Source organism: Astatotilapia calliptera, chromosome 6, assembly GCF_964374335.1.
Source record: "Astatotilapia calliptera chromosome 6, fAstCal68.1, whole genome shotgun sequence".
In the NCBI taxonomy this organism is placed as follows: domain Eukaryota; kingdom Metazoa; phylum Chordata; class Actinopteri; order Cichliformes; family Cichlidae; genus Astatotilapia; species Astatotilapia calliptera.
In genome coordinates this window covers 20,446,833-20,469,769 of record NC_137427.1, presented here as the reverse complement: position 1 = coordinate 20,469,769, position 22,937 = coordinate 20,446,833, and the positions used below count along the sequence as shown (strand labels likewise).

Here is a 22,937-nt window from a genome sequence, read left to right as displayed (position 1 = left end):
TAGTGTGTGGTTATTAAAGTGTATATGAGCCTTGGGATATATCCCAGGGTGTCTGTGATACCAGAAATTACATGCATTAATCTTAAAATGGAAGAGTATTTGTTGAATGCATGGAGGGAGTTTTAAACACATCTGAATCTGGCTGCTCTTCATTATCAGCGAAAGTCCTCTGAATTATGTTGTACTATGGCTTTCTAGGGTTGTTCTGCGAGGTCACGGGGAAGAGCTGAAAGATTGAAAATGCTGGGTCAATTGTATGGTATCAATGGGGAAGCCATGAGACTATTGAGATGATTGGTGGCATCAAGTAGACCTCAATTTACACTGTTACTGTTTAAGAGTAAAAGGGCTTCAACTATGCACTTTTCCTACAACAAAACAGAAAATAAAAAGACTTATGTCTGAAGCTTGGCTGTGTTTTTGTGTGAAGCTGGCACATTTCCTTCTCATCAGATTTATAATTGATATATGCTTCCAGCCAGAGTAAGAATGTAACACTTACACTTTTAAACATTTGATTATCAGGTGTAGTTGGTGACTCTGAGTATTCAACAAAACCACTGATGGTCTTTCTGTTGTAGCATCAAAGCTACAACAGAATGGCTGAAAAAGAAAAGAATCAAGGTGTTGCAGTGACCCAGTCTAGACCTCAACCTGACTGAAATGCAGTGAAGGGTCCCTTCACTGCATTTCAGTGCAGAGAGCTGTGCATAAACAAATGCCTGTAAAATCTCAGTGACTCAAGCTATACTGTAATAAACAGTGGGCCAAAATTTCTCAACAGTGATATGAGGGACTGATTAAATCATATAGAAAACCACTTCTTCCAGTTACTGCTGCTAAAAGTGATTCTTTAGTTTTTCACAGGACTGCATATTTGTATGTGTTTGTCATCCTTAAAGATTAGGCTCTCTCTAGTTAAGGTATTTTCAAAATAAATTTTAACAATGTTAACCGTAGCTCAGGGGGTTGGAAATCGCATCTGTAACCGGAAGGTCGCCGGTTTGATCCCTGGGCTCTCTGTCCTGGTCGTTGTGTCCTTGGGCAAGACACTTTACCCTACCGCCTACTGGTGTTGGCCAGAGGGGCCGATGGCGCGATATGGCAGCCTCGCTTCTGTCAGTCTGCCCCAGAGCAGCTGTGGCTACAACTGTAGCTGCCTCCACCAGTGTATGAATGTGAGAGTGAATGAATAGTGGTATTGTAAAGCGCTTTGGGTGCCTTGAAAAGGGCTATATAAATCCAATCCATTATTATTTATGTGATTACTCCTCTTGATAATTAAATCACTTATTCAAAAAAAAAGTGGTCCTTATTAATATCAATTTGAGGCTAGACTGGGTAAATAAAGTAGATAACTTCTGACGTTACAGTATTTTTTCACATAAAATTCCTTCATTGTGTTTTTGCTATATAGCCCTCTGGTTGTGTGCAACCCCCCTTCCCTTACATGTAGTGTTCTGGTCACAAGTGACCAGTTTTAACAGCTCTTAAATTAACATAAGAAATATTTTTCACCACCAGATTCAGTTCAGTGGGTGGGTCAGTGGGTCGTTCAGTGGTCATTCACTTGGCCATTCAGTGAGGTATTCAGGGGGTCAGAGGCCAAAGGGGCGTGAGGGGTGGATTCCCATTAATTTCCTAAAAAACTCAAAATTCAACGAAAGAGGTGCTCATCACTTTTAGATGTTCAAGTGCATCGTGTGGAGGATGCCACAAGTCCTCAAGGAAATCGGATGTAAAACACAATAGTTATGAGTTTTTACATTTGTAAATCGGTCAGATTTGACCTGAACACGGCAGGAAGGTTTTAAATAGTCTATCTCTAATTAGCCTTCTTGTTACCTTTAAATAAACTTTGGACTATAAAACTATGAATCATGTCTCCCAAGCACTGAACACAATAGTTTAGACATTTTAATAATTAAATAAACAAACATATTCCTTCCGAAACAAGTCTTGTCCTAAGTCTTCTAAGCATGCGCAGTGCTAAAACGGAACTGTCCGTCTGTTTCCCTGGGTTACCATCAACAACTTCGCTAGCCCACAGTATCTTCAGTATGCTAGCGTGGCTTTAGGGTCTCGTGTATCATTATACATCGGCATAAAAATATGTATAGAATAGGTGATTAAGCTTGAAGAGCAGCACGGGAGGTTAATAACGTGTTTAGAGGCTAATTAGCTCGAGCGAATGAACCCCAGCTAGCATTTTAGGGAGCTGTTTACAGCTTTAGGATGACCGAGCAGGAGTACGGGACTCTTGCTTATTCAAAAAGTCCGAAAACATCTAAAAGAACAACATTTCAGGTAAGGACCGTTTCTAAACAAAATAAGAAATGAGCGGCTCAGTTAAACCTGATTATTAAAGGAGAATCATGTTAACCTGAAATTATGTCGCTTTAGGATGAACTCCAGGCTGCTGTCTCTGCCAGGGCGACCAAAGCCAAGACAGATCAGTACACCTACTCTGATGACTTCGAAGAAGATGAAGATGGTATAACGAAAAAGAGTTATTATATCTAAAAAGGACTCTAAGTGAATGGAGTAGTTCATTTGTTACAGAGGGATAGTAGCGAAGGTTAAAGGGAAGGCTTAAAAGATGGACGTAAGACCTGCTGTGATGCATGGTTTAGAGAGCGTTATACTGAAAAATAGACTGGAAGTGGAGCTGGAGGTGGCAGAGCTGGAGATGTTGGGATTTTCAATGGGAGCGACTGAGATTGACAGCTTGGGTTAGGCTGTCAGGAGACAAAGCTAGAGAGAAGGTTGAGATGGTTTGAAGACATGCACAGGAGGGATAGTGGATGCTGCAGGTAGAGCTGCCTAGATGTAAGTGAAGGAGGACATGTAGAGGGTTGGTGTGACAGAAAGGGATGCTAGGGGTAGGGTGGGAGGGAAGAAGATGATTGATTAAAAACAACAACAACAACAACAGTGTGTGTGTTGACAGTTTATCTTTTTGTTTTTCAGATTTTTTAAACAGACTCCTTAAATTAAGAAAAAAGAAGACAGATCCTCTCAAAGCTGGGAAGAATAAAGCCAAAATCATTAACAACTTTGACCTCTCAGATGATGAAGACAAACACAGGAGGACAAAGAAAGTTTCATTCCTGAAAACAAAAAGAATCAGCTCTCCCTCCAACAGCACCACTGCGTCAGAGTCACAAGAAAAAAACGAGCCCCTAGACTCACACACGGCTGCACGTGATAGTTCTAATGGGTCAGCATCTTCACAACACTCCACAGATGACGCACAGTTTAAAAATGCTCGTGTGGATTCAGCTGATCCTCAGATCACAAGAGAAAGCTCAAGTAAATCTCTGTCATACCAAACATCAGACGATACTCTCCTGGACATGCCTTTACCGTTACCATCTGACAGCAGCGTGGTGGAAACTCCAGGGCCAGAGCAAAAGAGCGGCTCTGCTGCTGAAGAAAGCTCACAGACTTCACAGTTATCAACATGTGACCTGAACCACACAGCTTCAGCAGGTCTGTTTAGTTTAATACACAATACTGCTATCAGGAATCAGTGCAGATTTTACATTTAGATTTACACCTGTCACCATTCAGATAGTGTTTCAGAGAGGGAGCCACCAAGACCTAAACCCCGGCAAAGGACCCTAAGATTGAGCTTTCACACTTCAGAGAAGCCAGCTGAAGACTTTCAGGATCTCAGCAGGCCTCAGACTTCTTCTGTATCAATTCCTCTCTCAACTGATACATCTGGCACCATAGCTGTAAGGAGCTGCAGTCCAGCTGTGCTTTGTTAATCAGTGTTTTAAGCTGCAAACTAAAATGAAACTTTTCATAATCAGAGGATGTTTGTGATGTTGTTTCATCATAGTGGACAGAAGGAGACCACACAGTTTCACCCTCTTCAAATAAGAGTGCACGGTCTGCACTCCTCACAAAGTCCACTGTTGATTCTGGATCGAAAGGTAATGATCATAAAAAAAATCTTCAAAACCTTTTTTTCTTTTTATTCAGGACATTTAAAAAAGGGCAACTACAGATAATATGGTGTGACGTTAGCAAATCGTAAGGAAGACGAGAATAAAAATACTTTTATATTTATAGGTATTGGAGTTTGCATGCAATTATTGATTAGTTATGCACTGACTTGGGCAGCAAAATTTAACACAAAAATATTCATTAAAATCTGGACTTTAGAAAAATGTAGAAAAATGTGTTGTTTAAATATATATATATATATATATATATTTTTTTTTTTAAACCTACTGTGGGAGAAAAATCAATCACTCCACATTATAATAATCATTAAAAAGTCAAAAGAAAATAACCAATATTTTTGCTACATGTCTAATTAATGCTCTTAATATTTGTTTTATTGTTTTAGATGGCTTTATTTCTGATGACAGCAAAGAGCAGGAGAGGAACTACTCCACATCATTTGAAGAATTTACTGTAAGACATATTCTGCACTGTGTAACGTCGCTGTGAAGTTTAGTTTTTTTTAATGAATCACAGCTTATTCTGAGGAGAGCTCCAGCTTCAGTTTGTGTGGGTTTTCAGTCACTCGGCTGATGGTAGTCTTAAGCGCTTGAGTTGAGGCAACAGGACTGTTTTGTAGGTTTGTGAAGACGTTACACATGTCATCTAAGAGGCATCTTCTTATGTTCTAAAAACTGATGGAGAATTCTGTGTATTTAACCTATAGCGAGGTCGTCCTCTTGGAGGTGGTCCTGAGAGTTGTTGACCCACCTTGTAATTATTAAAGGTCACATGAGGGTCTGAAGGTATGAATCAAGGCATGCGTCATTACGCTGCATTCCAGATTGAACACATAGAAGAAGCCTTGTGGATGAGAGGTCAAACATCTTCACGAACCAAAATCAAGTCCGGTTGCTTCCATTTCAAGAGTCTAAGAGCTCAGTCTGTGCATTGTTGTCTTCCAGGGATGCTCAGGAGATCCCTCAGCTCATCTCTCTCATGTCTCTGAGGAATCTGTTGAAGCAAGGTTGGTAATCAAGCTGCAGTAGCAGAGCTCTATGTGTGAAGCAGACCTGATCACTTAGCTGGCCTTTCTGTTGTTGTTTTGTTTAAATTAGGACTTTGAGTTCTCACTCTAAGACCACTCCAAGATCTCAGAGTGCATGCTCCAGGAAAGTGGAGTCCAAGTATTTGGGGTCTCTCAAAGTTCTGGACCGTAAAGTCTCTTTACAAGAGTCTCAGCCACAAGAAGCAGATTCCCTCCGAGCTGCCATTTATCAGGTCGGTGTGGTTCTGAGGGTGTTGTCTTTTCTAGTTTTTTTTACATTGTCAGCCATGCAGTGGAGAAAAGCACTGTGACGTACCCTTATATCTACAGTTAAAAGTCTGTGTGTAAAAGACAATGAAAACCTTACTCAGCACTGCTCCGAAGAACCATGCAGCTAAATATAGAGTAGCAGTGGTTTTACTAATCTAAATTAAAAGAGTGTTTCGTAATCGTGTGAGTTGTTGGGAGAAAACAATGTACTGCACATTGAACATTTAGATTTGAATGAATGTGTGTATGTGTTAAGCGGGCCTCAGAGTATCAAAAGCACATTCTCAGTCCAGTAAAATCCACCCTCACTTTTACAAGGAATGGCTCAAAAAGAAGAAGGAAAAGTCGAGGGAGAACATGCAACTGAAGAAGAAAGAGGCCATGTTGAAAGAAAAAAAGGAAAAGGTGAGTCATCTGTGTTTTAGACAAACTACAGAGCACCTTACAAGCTTTAAAGATTACATGGATGCTCTTCAATTTTTTTCAAAAAACAAACAGGAAGAGGAGGCTAAAAAAGAAGATGCTGTTGCGTTCTATGAGGCTTGGAAGAAAAAGAAGGCAGAAAGCCTCAAATCTAAGGCCAAAGAGAAGGAAGCTGTGATTAGAAAAGAACAAAAAGCAGCTGAGGAGAAAGAAGAAAAAAGGCAGACTGCTCAACAGGTAAAAGCATACATCACTCTGACACCTATAATGAGATTGCTTGTGTGTATCCGTGAGGTTAATTTGGTATTTTAATAACAATTAAAGGTGTTTGAGAAATGGAAACGTGAGCATGATCATCTGCTAAAAGAGAATTACAGAAAACAAAAGGAGGCTGAAAATAAATTGAAGCTTAAAAACAAAGAACAGGAGGAGGTGAGAAAAAGGGACAGCAGGTCTGCCTTTTCTAACTGGTGAGTGGAAATCATTCATTATTAATTTGTCCCATTTATTTAAAGGTGATGAAAAGAGATATCTCTTTTTTTAAGGCACTGAGAATTCATTTTTTGCAGAATGGTCTGAACAACAGATCCAAAAGATGACTGAGCTTTGCTTTTAGTGGTGGTAATACATAGATTTAAATGTGCATATATGTTTAATAAAACTTGTAACAGCTGTGGTGCCGGGTTGAAAAATATCGCCCACCAGATGGCAGTCAAAGCTCAGATCTTCATCCACTGTTTATTTCTAAAAACCTCACAGAAAAGTCATGTATACTGATTTTTTAATCCTCTTTTTAAACATGATTAAGGTGTGAAAAGAAGAAAGAAGTTATCGATGACAAATTCACGTCAGAGCGCAAAGAAATCAAAAATAAAGCGGAGGAGGAGAAATACATGAAGGAAGAAAGAGATAAAATGGCTTTAGAGGTGTATGAAAACTGGCTGGTAAGTAGAATTATTAATGATTATTACCAGCATCTGAGGTGCTGCTCGCCGCATCCTTTTTTGTTCATGAGACAGATGGTCTCTCGCTTAGCAGTCGCGACCAGGCTCCAGTGTGAACTCTTCTTTTGTGACTACTTAGATGGCACTGACAGATTTCACTGCTCAGGAGGGGAAAATCTGAACGTTCAACCAACTGTTTCAGCATATCTTTAATGAAAATGTTGTGAATTTCTTCTGATTTAATGCTTTTACCTCATTCTGTTTCTGAGAATTTTTTCTGAAAGTTTTTAAAATAAAAAAAGTGTGATAGCTTAATAAGATCAGAACCTTACGTTATATAGATTGTAGATTAAATCAGCATCTAAATATATTTTTTGTTTGTGTAACTTTTTGGCCAAATGAGCCTGCATTTTACACATAAAGCTCAAATTAAATATGTACAGTACTGTGCAAAACTGTTGATCCATCCCTCATTTGTTTATATTTTGCTTCCAAGGAGCCAGACTTGGCGTTGAGTGATAAATCTCCAGGCTTTCTGAAGGTCTGCTGGACATTTTTGAACTCATTTTTAGAGGATTTCTTTGTTTTTTCTTGTGGATCACCATGCAGTAATAAAAGTATTCGTATGAAATATTGACTTTCAAGCTTGTTGGTATTGCACCAGGTATGGCTCAAGACTTTTGCCCAGTATTGTATATCCAGCCTTACTCCCTCTTTGATTAATCATTTCCTGACCTCGGAGTTTTTTGTTGTGTTGCCTTGGATGTGCGTGACTCGTAGCGCAGTAACTCTCTCCATTTCATAGAGCTTTCACAGCATGACCACAGTTATGAAATTGTACACGTGTCTTGAGATCATAATGGGCGTGATCTTTGACTCAGAGCTTTGTTTTGTCTGCCTGAAGTCCATCTTCCCCCTCGATGTTCAGACTAATTTATAGAGACGAGATCACATCATCCCTGTCAGTACCCGTTACATACATAATTGATTTGAACTTTTATTAAGTTAAATATGAGGTTCACACCACTGTCCCACGGTCTTCTTAATTTCTGGTTGTATAAGGCGTTGTTATCAGGTGTACAAATCTAGTATTTTTGAATATATTGTATGTGTGAGCAGTCCTTGTCCTTGTGGCTAGTGTCACAGATTTTCTTGTTGTTCTTTAGGCAAGAAAAGATCTAGAGCAGAAGAGACGCAGAGAAGAGAGACGGATACAAGAGATACTCGGAGACAGCCCACCTCCACCATGGAGCCCCCCAAATAAAACCATACCGTTTCGAAGATGACGAATAAAATGTAACATAACACCCGTGTAATGTCTGTTAGTGCTATGTTACATGTTTTTGCAAATGCAAGTTTGTAATGTATGTTGTTCTCTGATAGCTACTTTCATATGATTTTGTATTAGACAGCAGATCTAGTGTGTGTTTATATTTTTATATGTTTTCTAACTCAGATGTTTGCAAAATTGGAAACAGTTGTGGGACAGAATGATTTTGTGATATGTCAAGGAAAAATTCATGTATTTAATTTTTTAAAATTGTATTTGATTATTTTTATAAATATGTTTATGCTTTAGCATGTAATAATAATAATAATAATGATGATAATAATAATGAATGTATTTAAAGGCCCTTTACAGGCACTCAAGGACACGTTACACCCAATTAAACATCATATTATGATTGAAATTACAGTTGAAAAACAACTTAGAATTAAAAGTTAAGATAAAATTTTCAATAAAACAACAGACAATTAGGGCTTAACATGAGAATGTGCAGTAAAGCAGTTTAACATTGTTGTTGTTGTTTTTGCTGATTCCCTTTTAATGTTTATTTTTGTCTTCTGGTTAAGAAGAACTCACAAACCTGCAAATGATTTATTTATTTTTTGTATTGTAAGGGCATTTCAGTAATTACTTAATAACTTCTCACCCACAGTTATGTTTATAAGTATTTGGAGGAAGACAGGTTTTTGTATTTTGCCTCTGTACACCACCACAGTAGATTTTGAGGTGCAGACTTCCTGTTTTAATTCTGGGGATTTAACTAAATATTGAATAATTGTTTTACACAGGCTCCTATTTTCACAGCTCAAATGGAATTAGAGAATTAACTGACATGTAGGAGGCCCAAAATGCAGTCATCGCCCAGATGTGCCCAGAGATCACGGTGACTGTTGTGGAGGTCAATGGGTCCCGTTAATTCTCATTCATAATACCATTATCTAAAAAGCTGATATGAGGATAGTCGGACAGGATTAATTGTTAGAGATCTGGTAAAGCTTTAACTAGCAGCAGTTGGTCATAGGCTGTATTGATATGCTCACCTTTGAGATTCAAATACAGCATCTCAGAAATGCTTCAAGCTTCTTTCATTTATTTGACAGAATTCTAAACATGGTTTAAAAAAACAACTTTAAATTGGTTGCTTTCCTGGCATGGAGTTGACTTTTAACTGTAGTTCACAAATTTTCAACAGGGTTGAGGTTAGGGGGTTGATATTCCAGCAGTTCTTAATGGCAGGCTTGATTCTTAGTGGTCTCTGGGTTGTTGCTGAACACGTTTGAATAATTTGTACAATTATTTGAACTAATCACCCTGGAATCTGCAGTTGTTTAGAAGTGGCTCTAAGAGACCTTCCTGACTATGAAGCTATGATTCTCCCTTTTAGATCTCCACTGAGTTCCATGGAGCTTTGCATTGTTCTGAGAATTGGTCCGTCCAATATTTGCTGTCTTAAGTCATGAAAGATGGATACTATACAATTATTTCATCTCGGAAAAAGAACAATTACCATGACATTCATGTCCATGATGACTGTAAACTTCTAACCACAGCTCTCTATATAACGGTGTAAAATGCTTTTACTTTGAAGGTATGATGCCGGAAGTCTGACCAGTAAATAAATAGTGGTTTCTCCGAAGAAGCGCTTCACTTTAGGTTGAGGTCCAGGTGAGGAAAGTTGTTGCAGAGATTTCATTGGTGTGGTTTTTATACGTCGAGCTCTGGTTTGCTTTCATTTATCGTGTGCAACGGAACCGTGGCCGTGGGTTTGACGCCGGGACAGGACACATTTAGCGGAAGAGCTAACACAGTCTGCGCATTACTGAAGTTCAGAGACTGTCGAGCTGGCAGAGGTAATGAACCGTTAGCTAACCCGCTGACAACAAACACTTACCCACTCATTCATTTTCGTGTTTAGTTCTCCCTGTTTGAAGGAACAGAACTTAAAGTAGCTTCATCGTTCTCCTGTCGATGTGCCACATCAACGCGGGGCAGCTAACGCGAACTAAGTGAAAGGCATCACCGATAAAGGGCTCATTTTTCATCTCTGCTTGACGTGGCTGAGCTGCAATAAAAGGCTCTTTATATTCCACCAGGCTACAACTGTGCACCTGGCAACTATTACCGCGGCACCACCGAGGAGGTGAAGTACTCCCGAGGAGGATTTTAGACAGAAAATCTAATTATTTGGGAGGAGCCACTCCCCTCTGAGTGTAACAGGGAATCAGCTTACCTGACTTGTAAAGTTGAGGCATCAGCAAAGCAATTATTTTCCTGTGACGGAACTAGTCATTACTGTAATTTTCTGTTATTTTGATAGTTGGATGGTAGCGTTTTACTTGCTTCTTATGCACTAATATTCCAGTCATCATCTGCAGAGAAACTGGATCTATAACGTTTAAACTATTAGAAATATGTTTGAGATGCTGTTAAAATGTTTTGTCCTCGACTATTTGAGCCACAGTTTTTTCATGTTTTTTCATATACATACCAACTTTCATGATAGCAAATTCATTTTTTAAAAAAGATTTTGTTGACAAAGATTGTATTGTTATGAAGCTGAAATTATGAGTGAGATCATCGATTACTACTTACTCTTCATCTTCAAATCCTTATAAATTGTTTTTTTTAAGTGATTTGGAGCAAAAACTGTCCAGGACTCCTTGGGACCCCCTCCTCTTATTTTCTTATCTGGCAAACCCACTGATAAGCTGTTGGCAAGCACTGAAATGTGTACAAATAAGGCTTGCTTGATGGGTACTTTATCTCTTTATTTGCAGGGAAGTGTGTTCACTTGATAACTTTATAGCTCTGTGTTGTGTCCTCCCCAGATGTTTCAAATAAAGAGGATCTGTTGCATTGGTGCGGGTTACGTAGGAGGCCCAACATGCAGCGTCATCGCCCAGATGTGCCCGGAAATCACAGTGACTGTTGTGGACGTCAATGAGTCCCGAATCAAGGCCTGGAATTCTGACACTCTGCCCATTTATGAGGTAGCGTGCCATTATTTTAAAAAAACAAAAAACGTGGCGCTGAGGATAGTAGGACAAGATTAATTATTAGAGATCTGGTTAAACTTTAACAAGCAGGAGTAGGTCATAGGCTATTATCCTGATATGTGCAGCTTGAGATTAATATTCAGCATCTCAGAAAAGCAGTAAAGTGTTCAGATTCATTAAAGTGTTAAAGGAGTAGGTGTAGCCAGGCAACAGTTCCAGGCAAATGTTTTTGTTAAACATTGCTCCACCTCATGGACAAAATGAAACCTAAATTACTTCCAGACTGTGTTGCAACTTTTCTACGTCAACTCTGACCACGGTGTATTGCATCATCGTGAGTAGTTTAAGGTTAGTCAGTGGTCACTGTGAGCTGGTGTTGCACTCTTCACGTTTATTTTTCCTGCTGTCTTACTAACACGGCCTCTCACTTCCTCCCATTTCAGCCTGGACTGAAGGAGGTGGTTGAATCATGCAGAGGAAGAAATTTGTTTTTTTCCACAGACATAGACTCGGCTATCAGGGACGCAGACCTCGTCTTTATCTCTGTGAGTCCATCATTTAGCTCCACACACACACAGCCCTAGAGCCCGACTGATCCTGGATATTCGGTGGTTGAATATAAGTGAAAGATGTCTGTCAGTCTTCAGTTGTATTTAAAAGAGGAGATTGTGGCCTTATTATTTAACTTCTCAGCAACGCATGTAACATGCTATGCAGAACACGTTCTGCTCAGCTGTGATGTGTAACGGCTCTGTAATGACACAGTTTCTAATTTACTCCACTTTTCTCCTTTCTGCATTAAGTTTCTATCTTGTTCCAAATATACAGTTCAACACAGGCCGATAATGATCGACCAAAATTTCATTAGGGTTCTCCATCACACACCGGTTTTGCTTGTTTGGCCCACTGACATAATTAAACTGCACCTCTCCTTGCACTCCTCCAGGTGAACACCCCAACAAAGACTTACGGGATGGGGAAAGGTCGCGCGGCTGACCTGAAGTTCATCGAGGCGTGCGCCCGGCGCATTGTCGAGATGTCCGACGGCTACAAGATTGTCACGGAGAAGAGTACGGTGCCAGTGCGCGCCGCCGAGAGCATTAGACGGATATTTGACGCCAACACCAAACCCAGCCTCAACCTGCAAGTGCGTACCGTCACGTGAACAAAGCTCTTCGACCTTTGCTGAGCTGCTTGTTTCTAAAGTTGTGCTGCCGCTTCAGGTGCTGTCCAACCCAGAGTTCCTCGCAGAAGGAACGGCGGTGCGGGATCTGAAGGAGCCAGATCGCGTCCTGATTGGTGGAGATGAGACTGCTGAAGGTCAAAAGGCGATCAGAGCGTTGTGTGCTGTATATGAGCACTGGGTCCCCAAGGAGCGCATCATCACCACCAACACGTGGTCATCTGAGCTCTCAAAGCTGGTGAGTGAACCTCTGGGTGAGGTCGACCACAGAGAACAGTTTCGTAAATCTGTTGGTTGTTGTAGCAATTTATTAATCGTTTGCAAAAAAAGGCCAGTTTTCTTGGAAAATATCTCATGATTAATATTTTTAATATTTAACAGTCAATAAAAAAATAAATTACCAGAACTACATAGATTAGATTTGTGTTTATTAATCTGTTTCCAAATAGCTGCTCTTTATTTAATCCGTATATTGAAGGGTATATAAAACATGGAAAAAGGGTCAGATAGATGAACTCCACTCCACCCTACCTTTCAGTCTGTCTGTGAAGCGGTCCTTTTATGCAGGAAATTGAGAAGCGCTCTGGCTGAATGTTTCCATTCAGTAACATCTTCGCCCAGTGCCAGTGCTCTATAAAAGCTCTTGGAGTTAGTTGCTGGGCGTCTCTCCTGCCCTGAGTCACATTTGATTTCTGTGGCTTCTTGGTTTGCTTGTTGGACTAAATGTCCTTGAATGCACCATCTCTTGACTCGTGCATTCACTTGCACTACGGATCACATTGATTACACACACCACGGCTCAATTTCAGGTCTTTGTTCGTTTGATAAAAAAATAAACTTTTTTTAATTGGATTTGTGAGTCTCCTTCTGTCATCGCTGAGTGGCCTGGTGTATGAGAAGTGTGTAAGTGATTATCACAGTACTTGTCCTTATCACAGAGCTAAACGAGTATTCCTGTGTGTCTGTGTGCAGGCAGCTAATGCATTCCTGGCACAGCGAATCAGCAGCATCAACAGTATCAGTGCTCTGTGCGAGGCCACTGGAGCCGACGTGGAGGAAGTGGCCAAGGCGATCGGCATGGACCAGAGAATAGGGAACAAGTTCCTTAAAGCCAGCGTAGGTGGGAGACAGTTTGTTTTCACATCCGCTGAACATGTACGAATGTTTCCCGTTCATCTCTTTGCTGTTTCTGATGCCTCGTACAGGTTTCGGTGGAAGCTGTTTCCAGAAGGATGTGCTGAATCTGGTGTATCTGTGCGAGGCCCTCAACCTGCCTGAGGTGGCTTCCTATTGGCAGCAGGTGAGAGCGACGCTCCTTTTAGATGAGGAGGAGTAGTGGCTGAAGTCAGAGCCTCTCCCGAATGACTGAACACTTCGCCTTAGGCTAAGGGAGATTTTGTGGCAGAGTCAATGCAGAACATTTTGGACATAACTGTTTATTTCCAATTAAACAACTTGTACATCTAGTACTGAGTAGTGACAGTAGCACTTATTTTATTTATTTATTTTTTTTAAGGTGATCGACATGAATGAGTACCAAAGACGACGGTTTGCCTGCAGGATCATCGACTGTCTCTTCAACACTGTTACCGGCAAAAAGATCGCCCTGCTGGGCTTCTCCTTCAAAAAGGACACGGGTGACACGAGGTGGGTCTCCTCCTTTTATTTTGGCCATTTCTTTCCCGTTTTGATTCACTTGAAATGGCTTTGTTAAACTTTTGTTAATCATAAACCTCAGTGTATGAAAGGATAATGAAGAGCCCATTTCAAACCCTGGGTTTGCTCTTTGTACATACAAAACCTGCAGAGTCACTGCTGACTGCTTTAATGTGCATCTGTGAACTGTAACCTCGATTGGAGCTGACATCAAGGTGTTCGTGTGTGCACGTGTGTTGTGTAACTCCAGGGAGTCGTCCAGTATCTACATTTCTAAGTACCTGATGGATGAGGGCGCCAAGCTGTTCATCTATGACCCCAAAGTCCTTAAAGAGCAAATCATTCACGACCTCTCCCAGCCCAGCATCTCCGAGGACAACCCAGAGAGAGGTGTGTGTGCAGTTTGCAGGTTGCAGTTTCCAGTGCAGTACTGAAAAACTCATTGTGTAGTTTATTTTTGTCAACACCCTGATTTACTTCATGTCTGTATGAGTGAACCAGGTGGTTTAGTGTAAAGACACCTTCAGCTCACTTCAGTACCTGGCTGCAGACAGCTTAAATAAACATGATTGTAATGTGGTAATAAGTGAGCTATAGAGATGCTGCTCTGTGGGTGGTGTTACCTTTGTACAGGGCATTGCTAAGCAAACTGGTTACGGGCTCGAGCTTGACACTTTACATGCAGACAGGAGAGGTAATGATGTTATAATCAAACACCTTTAAGATCAAAACTATTAAATGACTACTCCTTTTCTGATAATAAAATCTGATAGGACTTGAAAATAAACCAGAATTCCAGGATGTATTTAATAAGATTTATAAAACTGTAACTCTGACTGTGCTGTAATAGTTCAAATTGTCTGTTGGGGAGAATTTAAGCCAACAAAGTATATCATGTCCTCTACACCCACCAATGTTATCTTTGGGTGGGTGTAAAGGACATTTTCAAGAGAACCTAAGATAGGATAGGGACACACCATGTCAGAAGCGACTAAACTTCTTAAACATCGCCTGTTTTTGCTCCATTCCTGCTCCATATTTTCATTCTTGAACTTTGGTACAATTCACATTTCAAAATGATCATTGTTTGGCTTTTACTGGGCCTTGGTGCAGAAAGTGTTTGTCTTTCCTCTCTTCTGATTGGCTGTCCCTCACAAACAGCAGGTGTGAAGAGCAGGCGGGCGTGGCAGCTGTACAGAGAGAACCACATTAGATATTGCTTCTCTTAGATGCCACTGAGATCTCAGTAACTTTCAGTTGCTTTATCAGTAACTAAAGCAGCACTCACTAACACTAATTTGTTTGAACTGTTCTTCATTTTTAGTGTCTGAGTTGGTGACTGTGACATCAGACCCTTATGAGGCTTGCCAGAGCGCTCATGCATTGGTCATCTGCACAGAGTGGGACATGTTTAAGGTCCCAGTTACATTTTACTACTACTTTTATTTTTTTTTAAATGCTTCGTATTTGAGGAATATGTGAGAAAACATTTTAATAGTCATATCTGCTTAATCCCACCACAGGAACTGGACTACGATAAGATTTACAAGAACATGCTGAAGCCGGCTTTCATGTTTGATGGCCGCAGAGTGCTGGACCACCTTCACCCTCATCTCCAGAGCCTTGGCTTCCAGGTAAGATTTACAAAAAAAAAAAAAAAAGTTCCAACCCCTCCATCATGTAAAAATCCAAAGTATTTAAGTTTTGGTTTTTTTGGTTTGTTTGTTTTCCTGTCTGCAGATTGAGACCATCGGTAAAAAGGTGACACCAGCACGAATCCCCTACACTCCAGCAGCTGCTGGTCCTCGAATCACTGCCAGCGACGTTCCCACCAGCAAAGCAAAAGTCTGAAACTCATTTCTTCATCACTCAACATGCAGCAGATTCCTCCTAGCCTTTCCCCCCCTGTAGCTGGTGAAACAATCCAGATCCTTCTCCCTCAGATGCTGTATCATGCCCGATGAACAGTGTGTGTGGGGGGGATTGGATGAGAGCTGCTGATCCTTGAATCCAAAATTTGTGAATGATTGTTTTTGATTAAAGCATTCCATATGCGGTTAGTTTTATACATTTCACATATCAGGTACACCTGTTGGACTGATTTCTGATGAACACTATCAGCCTGAGTGTTATATTTACTGTACAATCAACTATTGTTCTAAATCACAAATTTTATACTTATAGTATTTTTTATAAATCTACTGTATGTTAGTCTGTCCTCAATATCTGTGGCTGTTTACTCAAAAGGGCCAATGCAAGTAAATTAATTTTTCTGTTTTGTCTGTTTCAAAAGTAATAATAAAAAAAAAAATAATTAAGAAATGACAAACTGCAAAAATGTGACCTTTAAGACTTTTATTTCTATAAATATCAATGTACATTTGAACTGATCGGTGTGCAGCATAAACATCTTTCTTGTCCAGCTTTGACATTTACACTGTTTTACTCTAGAAAAAGTGCACTTTCTTCCAAATTGGCTGTTCAGCAAATACACGGGTATCAAAATCTTTTGCCACCCATTTACCTGCTGGGAGGCTAATTGCCCTTGCTTTGTACCTTTCTTCCACACAGTACAGGATGGATGGTGCTTCTTGTTTTTGTATCACAAGACTGATCAAAAAAAAAAAAAGGATCCCGCTTCATTAAATCAGTTCTAAAGAAGCAGACATGAAGATTGTATAGGAATTTCTTTTACTTATGTATTAATCACATTATTTTATTGTATAATGCCTTGGTGCCACTGGATTTTAACATGTCTCACACTCATACAGTAAGACAAATGGTGGGGGTCTAGTAAGGAAGTTGGTGGAAGCAGACAACTCCACAGGAAGAGTCTTTTGTCTCTTCGAGGACTCTGGGAGGTAGCAAGGGAGTGTGAACCTTAAGGTGTGAAACAGCTGCGTACTGCCTTTTGTTCCTGAAGAAGGTATTTAACTGGGAGCCATGCTAGGCTCAGGGAGACTCTGCTGACCGTCTGCCCCGCGGTCATGCAGGCTCTCCGCCAACTTGGTTGTCTGTTGTCTTTGTGTGTTTGGATTAAAAAGTGTTAGCTACTGCTCGTCTGTAGGCTTTATTTAATCGAAAACTTCCACAACAAGGTGATCGTGAACAGAGCCCACTGTTAAAGGTCAGTAGCTGTTGAGAATAGATTCCTTAATATACATCATAGTTAAAGAGAATATAGTTTGGGATTGATTGTAATATTACAATATGGCCGTTAATGGGTGTAAGAAGGCCTGGAATGGGAACAAAGAACTGGGGTGCAGGGCAGGAGGACAATCAACCTGGGCCAGGAAGCAAGAATTACTGAGGGTGAGGGGCAGGCAAAGGGACACTACCTTAAAAGGAGATGGGGTCAGGGTGTCAGCACCCTTGGCCACTGTACTAGTGTATTTCCATTGTGGGGGTGTTTACTGTAGGGGGGAGGAGACCAGAGGTTATAACTGTAACTGTTGTGTGGAGTTCTTTAGATCAGCCTTTAGCATAGGACTGCAGTGTGCTGATCTCCAGATGCATCTGTAAGAATAATGGGTAATAAAAGGATTGTGTAAAACATGGAAACATCTCAGCGTGATCTCTACCAGGACCAAAAGAATCGCAGAGACCGGCGTTGTCTCAACGTAGCTTTTTTTTTTTTTTTAAACCCAAAGTTCACTGAGACGAGGGATGGGATTTAGGAATCCCCAAGGAGCGGAAGCAAATTACAGCCTCTGCTCCTGACAGCTGGGCGAGTTGGTGGACACTCGGGTTACCCAACGTGTCTGCTGTTTGTTCTTTGATAGTCTCTTTAAAATGCAGCCCTCTGGCTTTTTCTCAGGGAACACAGAGCAGCAGTTAGAGTATGGTCCCTGTACTTACAAGTCTGTTATTGTCACTTCTGTAGCTTTATTTAATGCCTCCCACAAACATTGTACTAATATTAAACATGTTTCCTGTGCTGTACTTTAAATCGGTGCATTACGTTACAGATGGACGAAGCTCATTTTGTCACTGCGTACAGCTGAACGCACACAGCAGGCTCCTCATTCTGCTGCTTCTGTTTCCCTCTTCTTCAGTAGATTCTTTAAGAAGAATTCGCCTGTGAAGAAAGAAAAGAAGAAATGCACTGAATTCATCCATCCTCTGCTTCTTGTCCCGTTCACAGGAGCAGCAGTCTAAGCAGAGATCCCCAAACCTACTTTCCCTGCCCACTTATCCCAGTTCTTCCATGGGGGACCCTGAAGCATTCCCAATTCACCTGAGAGAGATAACCTCTTAAGGCTACTGTGGGGTCTGCCCCAGGTCCTCCTCTAAATAGGACATACCTAAAATACCTCATTTAGGAGGAGGAGGAGTAGCAGCTCCACACCGATTCCCTTCCAAATGACTGAGCTCTACATTCCTGTCTCTGAGGGGGAGCCCACCCGCCCTTCAGAGGAAGCTCATTTCCACCACGTGAATTGATCTAATTTTTATTGAGTGATTTGGCCCAAGTTTTACTGCTGAATTTGTCTGAAAATGCAAAGCCACGTTTAATAACATGATTTCTCTTCTTAACTGAAACAAATTAACTGTCTCTCTTTTGTCTTTGTAATCATATAATTATGCTTATAGTTGATATCCCTGATCACAGTGTTTTATTTTTATTTTTATCTCTGACCTAATATCTCCATTTTTATTTGAATGTTTTTGGCTTAGTTGGCTTTGGACAGTCACGAGGATGATTTGTGCACTTCATTAGGCACTGTTTTCCCCACCTGATCGTCTCTTTAAAAAAAAAAAATTGCAATGTTTATCTGACAAAGTCTATAATATGTTTCCAGAAGTGCAAAGTTGAAAATATGTAACTAAAATGATTTCATATAGAGATTTAATATTCTTTGCACACTGGCTGGACATGTTGAATATTAATATATCCAAAAAATACTAATAAACATTTATTAACATCACTTCTCACCTGCTTTGTAGGAGGATCGCACCAGTGGTCCGCTGGCTGTGTAGGTGAAGCCCATATCACTGCCAACTTTTTCCCAGTGGGCAAACCTCTCTGGAGTGACATATTCCTCCACCTAAATCCCAAAGACACGCACAGAGTCAGAGTGAATGTGTCTGTAGCCAGCAGCACAGCAGTAGGAGTGTTTACCTTTAGGTGGCGTTTGGTCGGCTGCATGTACTGCCCGAGTGTTAGACAGTCCACTTCTGCCTCTCGCAACTCTGTAATGACATCCTGTCAGAAAACTGTAGAGTTTGTCTGATTTTTTATAATGTGTGTGTGCGTGAGACAGCGGACTACACACCCGTCATAGTGCTGATGATCTGTTGGTCAGTCTCTCCGAGCCCCAGCATGATGGAGGTCTTGGTGAGCACCGTCGGTTTGACCTTTTTAGCGTGCTTCAGGACGCTCAGAGACTGATCAAAGTTTGCTCTGGGATCACGTACATGCCTGTAAATACACGACAAACATCACTGTGCATCTGAGAAATGTCTCTGCTGCACCACCTGCTGGTCAACATGTGTTACTGCAGTGGAACGACATTGCATGTTGTTATTAACTTTAACAATACTTCACACGAGCCAGCTTTATAATGTGTGTTTATGACCATGAATTTAAGCTTTTTAATGGCAGAACTAGAAATTAGATGCTCAGATTTTGACTCTGAGGACTTACAGTCTATTAAAAATCCCTCAGTACCTTTGTAGCTCGCGCACTGTTTCCACATTGTGGGCGTACACGTCTAATCCCGACAGGGTGATCTTTTCCACCGCTGCCAGGTCTCCACGGAAATCAGGAGTCAGGCATTCAACCAGAATCTGAGGATTTCTAGCAGGCAGGATCAAAGTTGCTTTTACAAAGACATTCAGATAATGTAATAAATCCAAAAGGGGCGGAGTCGTGTTTACCTTTCTTTCAGGTTAGTAACCGTCTTAGCAAAGTGCTCCGCTCCACCATCAGCAATATCTGCACAAAAATACAGAGAGAAGAAAAATCTAAGATATATATGATATATAATATTTTGAAAATGCCTTGAATTTTATCTTTAATTTGTGGACATTTTTGTATTTGTAAACTGAAAGTTAAAACCAGAACAGTCTGATTTCTTTACAGCTTTATGTTATTAAATTCTACAAATTGCAATGCAGTTGATCGTCACTCATGTAATTCTTGCTGATGCACAACAGCAAGAGACTCATGCAGATACAGTCAGGTAAGAAACTAGTACCGTCTCTGTCGACCGAGGTGAGGACCACGTAATCCAGTCCCCAGGCGGCGATGGCTTTGGCTGTGTTGTACGGCTCGTCAGGGTCAAGAGGCGGAGGCTGACGTGCTGTCTTTACTGAGCAAAACCTGCACCCACGGGTGCATGTGTCTCCCATCAGCTACACACACAAATACATTATCTCGCTAAAATAGAACAAAGAATCCAGACAAATACAAAACACTGATATGGCAGCGCCAGTTCATAAAAGAACAGATGGTGAATATTAAAGATTAAAGTGCTTCTTTGCCCTCTTCAAAAACTGGAAGTAAATTCAGAGAGCAGCAGAGACTCACCATGATGGTGGCTGTGGCTGTGGCGTACTCTCCTCCTCCCCAGCATTCCCCGATGTTCGGACACCTGGCCTCCTCACACACCTGAGATAACAGACAGATTATTCATAAATCACAACAACAGTCATCTAAAGATGCTTTATATCGTAAGGTAAAGACCCAACAATATTAGAAAGAACTCCAAAACCAGATGAGCTCCTATGAGATAGGACTTTGTGACAGAGGGAAGGCAAAAAAAAACAACAACACAAAAAACACTTCAACAGGAAGAAACCTCCAGCAGAACCAGGCTCAGGAAGGGGCAGCCATCTGCTGAAATCCAAACTGGGTGCTGGAAGCTTTGGAATTTTTTGAGCTATCCTACTGCATTTAAACTGTTTTAATGGGCTGTTTAATGTTTTGGCTGCTGTTACACGGGAATTTCAAAATTTCTTTCTTATCTTATTAAACATTTTTCAGCCTTTCTGTTGAAGGTTGAATAGTCAAAAACGTAGCATGTGCCGTTCAGTGAGCTGAGAAACTGCAATATTTTGATAAGTGCGTCAGTGCTACAGCAGTGTGAAGGCGAATCAGCGGAGACCTTCAAAGATCACATTAGTTGCACCTCAAACATTTCTTTAACAGCAGCCAAAAAGCAGCTGGGCTGCCTGACAACTTACAGACGGAAAACTTACCGTGTGAAGGTTGAGATCTCTCAGGGTGTTCTTCAGCCTGTTGTAATTCTTTCCAATGGGGATCTCAGTCTTCAACCATGGAGGAAGCCGCAGCCTGACAGGAACAACAGCAGACAGCTCGGTGTCTAACAGTGCTCTCATCTCTAAGTATCTGTGTCTAAATACTGCTAAAAAACGTTTACTGATAATAAAGAAACCTGCTAGGTCAGAGCCTGCAGTATGGGGAAGAGCTCATTGAGAATTAGTGGCAGGCTGTCAGGTCTGCCTGATGCCCCTACATGTAATAACTTTGTCCTCATCTGTATTTTGAGCTCTATGATGAAAAATCCTGCATGCATTTGGATGCGTTTTGCTACTAAACAGTCGTTTTCTTAATCTCAACTTCACTTGCATCTTTTGTGACTGGCTGCAGGGCGCTAACCAAGCGCCCGTTACTTTTTGCATGTGTCGACTTCGCCTTTAATGCTCATTATGGTGTTGAACTGTTCTCTATAGCATGTGTCTGCACATTTATGGTAGAGCCGAGCAGGCCAACAGCTCATTATCCAACAAACACTTTTATATTTCCTCTGAAATCCATTTTTCCATTTGAATGTTTAATGCAAACATTTTGACTAGCTTTTACTGAAGCTTTAACAGCGTTGCTTATAGCAGTGTTTGTGATGAAGTTTTGGACTCAGAGACTCAGCTTCTGTTTGTGTGCATTAACAGAACAAAATAAACGTGCAGATGCTGATTTCTATACTAAATGATAGTCGACCTATCATTTAGTATAATCCAACAGCTGCTACAAGTGAAATGCAGTCTGTTTATTTTTGTCAGTGATCATGAGTTTAAAACTCAGACATGCCAGCATCTTAACATGGACTCAAACCAAAGCTCAAGCTCCCCGGGGCCTGAAGCCTCACCTCTCTCCCTTCTGTCTCTTCAGGGTGCCTTTGTACTCAGCCCACTTGCTTTTTTCAGATAATTCCCCTGAAATAAAGTCTTGCAGGTCAGGCCCGTCGTCTCTGAGCAGCTCCTTCTTTCTGTCACTTCTCTCCGGGGAGGGTCTGGTTGATAAGCAGCTGGTGTAAACCTGCAGAGCAACACTGACGATTAGTTCAGGAGCTTCTCTGTGTTTCTACACACGGCAATTCACACTGACAAGGTGGTCACGACTCCGGCTACTAAACTACATATTCGCTTAGACACATACAATCTGTCAGAGGCCTCCTGACAGACCCAGCTGGGAAGCCCGCAGTCAGATTTTTTCACCGGCTGGAGCCGTTAATAGACTATCCGAGCCCAAGTTTGTTAGACTGAGTTGTGAATTTAACTACTCACGTGTGGGATGCATCTGGGACTCAGCCATAGGTGGTTTGTGGAGAAACGACCCGCTACGCAACAACTTTGCTTGAGTAGCGCCATGACTTTGGCTAGCAGGCGGTTAACGTTGGGATAGCACCTCGGTGAACGACTGCTTTGGTCTGGTGCTTCACGTGAAGCGGACAGAATTGGAAAGTATTCTTTAAAAAAAATGAGCTAAAATTTCAACGTAGGTGATTTTTTTACGAACTTAATGGGTTATAGATATATTTTAAAATGAAGACTAGACGAGCTGGAACATAACATTATGGCAGCATTAAAAAATTTCTAAAACAAAATAAGGCAACAGATGGACTAAAAGATGGCCATTAATGATGATAATTTGAAAGGGACTTACATGAAAACATGTTTAAATACTATTTAACAAATTGAATCAGATTCAAATTGAGAGACAATACTCAATATTATACAATACTTAAGTAAGCGAAATCGCCCATCAGTTATAATGTTGAAATCCCTTTGCAGTGAAGTGACAGTGAACGCGTCTCTGGGAGTGCTGAATGTAGACTGTACGATGCCACTCGAATGCAGCAAAGCTAAATAAAATGTTTGAAAAGCTTGCAGTAAAAAATAACAACAGAAAACGCTGCTCTTTAACTTTTGG

At 40.9% G+C, this 22,937-nt stretch overlaps 3 protein-coding genes across 6 annotated transcripts; 2 read left to right on the top strand and 1 right to left on the bottom strand.

Moving 5' to 3' along the window:
* The first annotated feature begins 2,092 nt into the window (after nt 1–2,092).
* map9 (microtubule-associated protein 9) lies at nt 2,093–8,439 on the top strand. 2 transcript variants are annotated; one of them, XM_026169309.2, is made up of 13 exons: nt 2,093–2,307; nt 2,404–2,494; nt 2,971–3,492; nt 3,574–3,740; nt 3,848–3,941; nt 4,361–4,428; nt 4,920–4,981; nt 5,073–5,235; nt 5,591–5,677; nt 5,771–5,932; nt 6,020–6,165; nt 6,504–6,639; nt 7,806–8,439. In XM_026169309.2, exons 1-13 carry the CDS (start codon nt 2,236–2,238, stop codon nt 7,923–7,925), a joined length of 1,890 nt encoding a protein of 629 aa, XP_026025094.2. In that variant the 5' UTR covers nt 2,093–2,235; the 3' UTR covers nt 7,926–8,439. The 2 variants fall into 2 exon arrangements, with proteins under 2 accessions (XP_026025094.2, XP_080158574.1); XM_080302448.1 differs by lacking the exon at nt 7,806–8,439 and adding an exon at nt 7,136–7,419.
* Nucleotides 8,440–9,511: 1,072 nt separating this feature from the next.
* Nucleotides 9,512–16,100, top strand: ugdh (UDP-glucose 6-dehydrogenase). Of its 3 annotated transcripts, none has more exons than XM_026170951.2 (12): nt 9,512–9,592; nt 10,756–10,917; nt 11,367–11,468; nt 11,870–12,070; nt 12,147–12,344; nt 13,079–13,226; nt 13,312–13,406; nt 13,623–13,753; nt 14,013–14,152; nt 15,087–15,178; nt 15,286–15,396; nt 15,503–16,100. In XM_026170951.2, exons 2-12 carry the CDS (start codon nt 10,756–10,758, stop codon nt 15,611–15,613), a joined length of 1,491 nt encoding a protein of 496 aa, XP_026026736.1. In that variant the 5' UTR covers nt 9,512–9,592; the 3' UTR covers nt 15,614–16,100. The 3 variants fall into 3 exon arrangements, with proteins under 3 accessions (XP_026026736.1, XP_026026734.1, XP_080158575.1); XM_026170949.2 differs by having other exon boundaries at nt 9,512–9,777; XM_080302449.1 differs by lacking the exon at nt 9,512–9,592 and adding an exon at nt 9,756–10,067.
* Nucleotides 16,101–17,627: 1,527 nt separating this feature from the next.
* lias (lipoic acid synthetase) lies at nt 17,628–22,473 on the bottom strand. Its single transcript, XM_026170946.2, has 11 exons — nt 22,292–22,473; nt 21,874–22,043; nt 20,966–21,059; nt 20,295–20,375; nt 19,963–20,119; nt 19,643–19,700; nt 19,434–19,562; nt 19,039–19,184; nt 18,885–18,955; nt 18,699–18,810; nt 17,628–17,840 (listed from the first exon to the last, which is right to left on the bottom strand). Exons 1-11 carry the CDS (start codon nt 22,373–22,375, stop codon nt 17,785–17,787), a joined length of 1,158 nt encoding a protein of 385 aa, XP_026026731.2. The 5' UTR covers nt 22,376–22,473; the 3' UTR covers nt 17,628–17,784.
* Nucleotides 22,474–22,937: the final 464 nt, after the last annotated feature.

Excerpts from the sequence above, each read along its gene's own strand:
- map9 (XM_080302448.1), top strand. The coding sequence starts at position 2,236 with ATGACCGAGCAGGAGTACGGGACTCTTGCTTATTCAAAAAGTCCGAAA. Across the intron at positions 5,678-5,770 it reads TGAAAGAAAAAAAGGAAAAG|GAAGAGGAGGCTAAAAAAGA; the intron begins GTGAGTCATCTG and ends AAAAACAAACAG. Across the intron at positions 6,166-6,503 it reads AGGTCTGCCTTTTCTAACTG|GTGTGAAAAGAAGAAAGAAG; the intron begins GTGAGTGGAAAT and ends AACATGATTAAG.
- ugdh (XM_026170951.2), top strand. The coding sequence starts at position 10,756 with ATGTTTCAAATAAAGAGGATCTGTTGCATTGGTGCGGGTTACGTAGGA. Across the intron at positions 10,918-11,366 it reads ACACTCTGCCCATTTATGAG|CCTGGACTGAAGGAGGTGGT; the intron begins GTAGCGTGCCAT and ends CTCCCATTTCAG. Across the intron at positions 15,397-15,502 it reads TCCAGAGCCTTGGCTTCCAG|ATTGAGACCATCGGTAAAAA; the intron begins GTAAGATTTACA and ends TCCTGTCTGCAG.
- lias (XM_026170946.2), bottom strand. The coding sequence starts at position 22,375 with ATGGCGCTACTCAAGCAAAGTTGTTGCGTAGCGGGTCGTTTCTCCACA. Across the intron at positions 21,060-21,873 it reads AAGAGACAGAAGGGAGAGAG|GCTGCGGCTTCCTCCATGGT; the intron begins GTGAGGCTTCAG and ends TGTTCCTGTCAG. Across the intron at positions 19,701-19,962 it reads CACCTCGGTCGACAGAGACG|ATATTGCTGATGGTGGAGCG; the intron begins GTACTAGTTTCT and ends ATTTTTGTGCAG.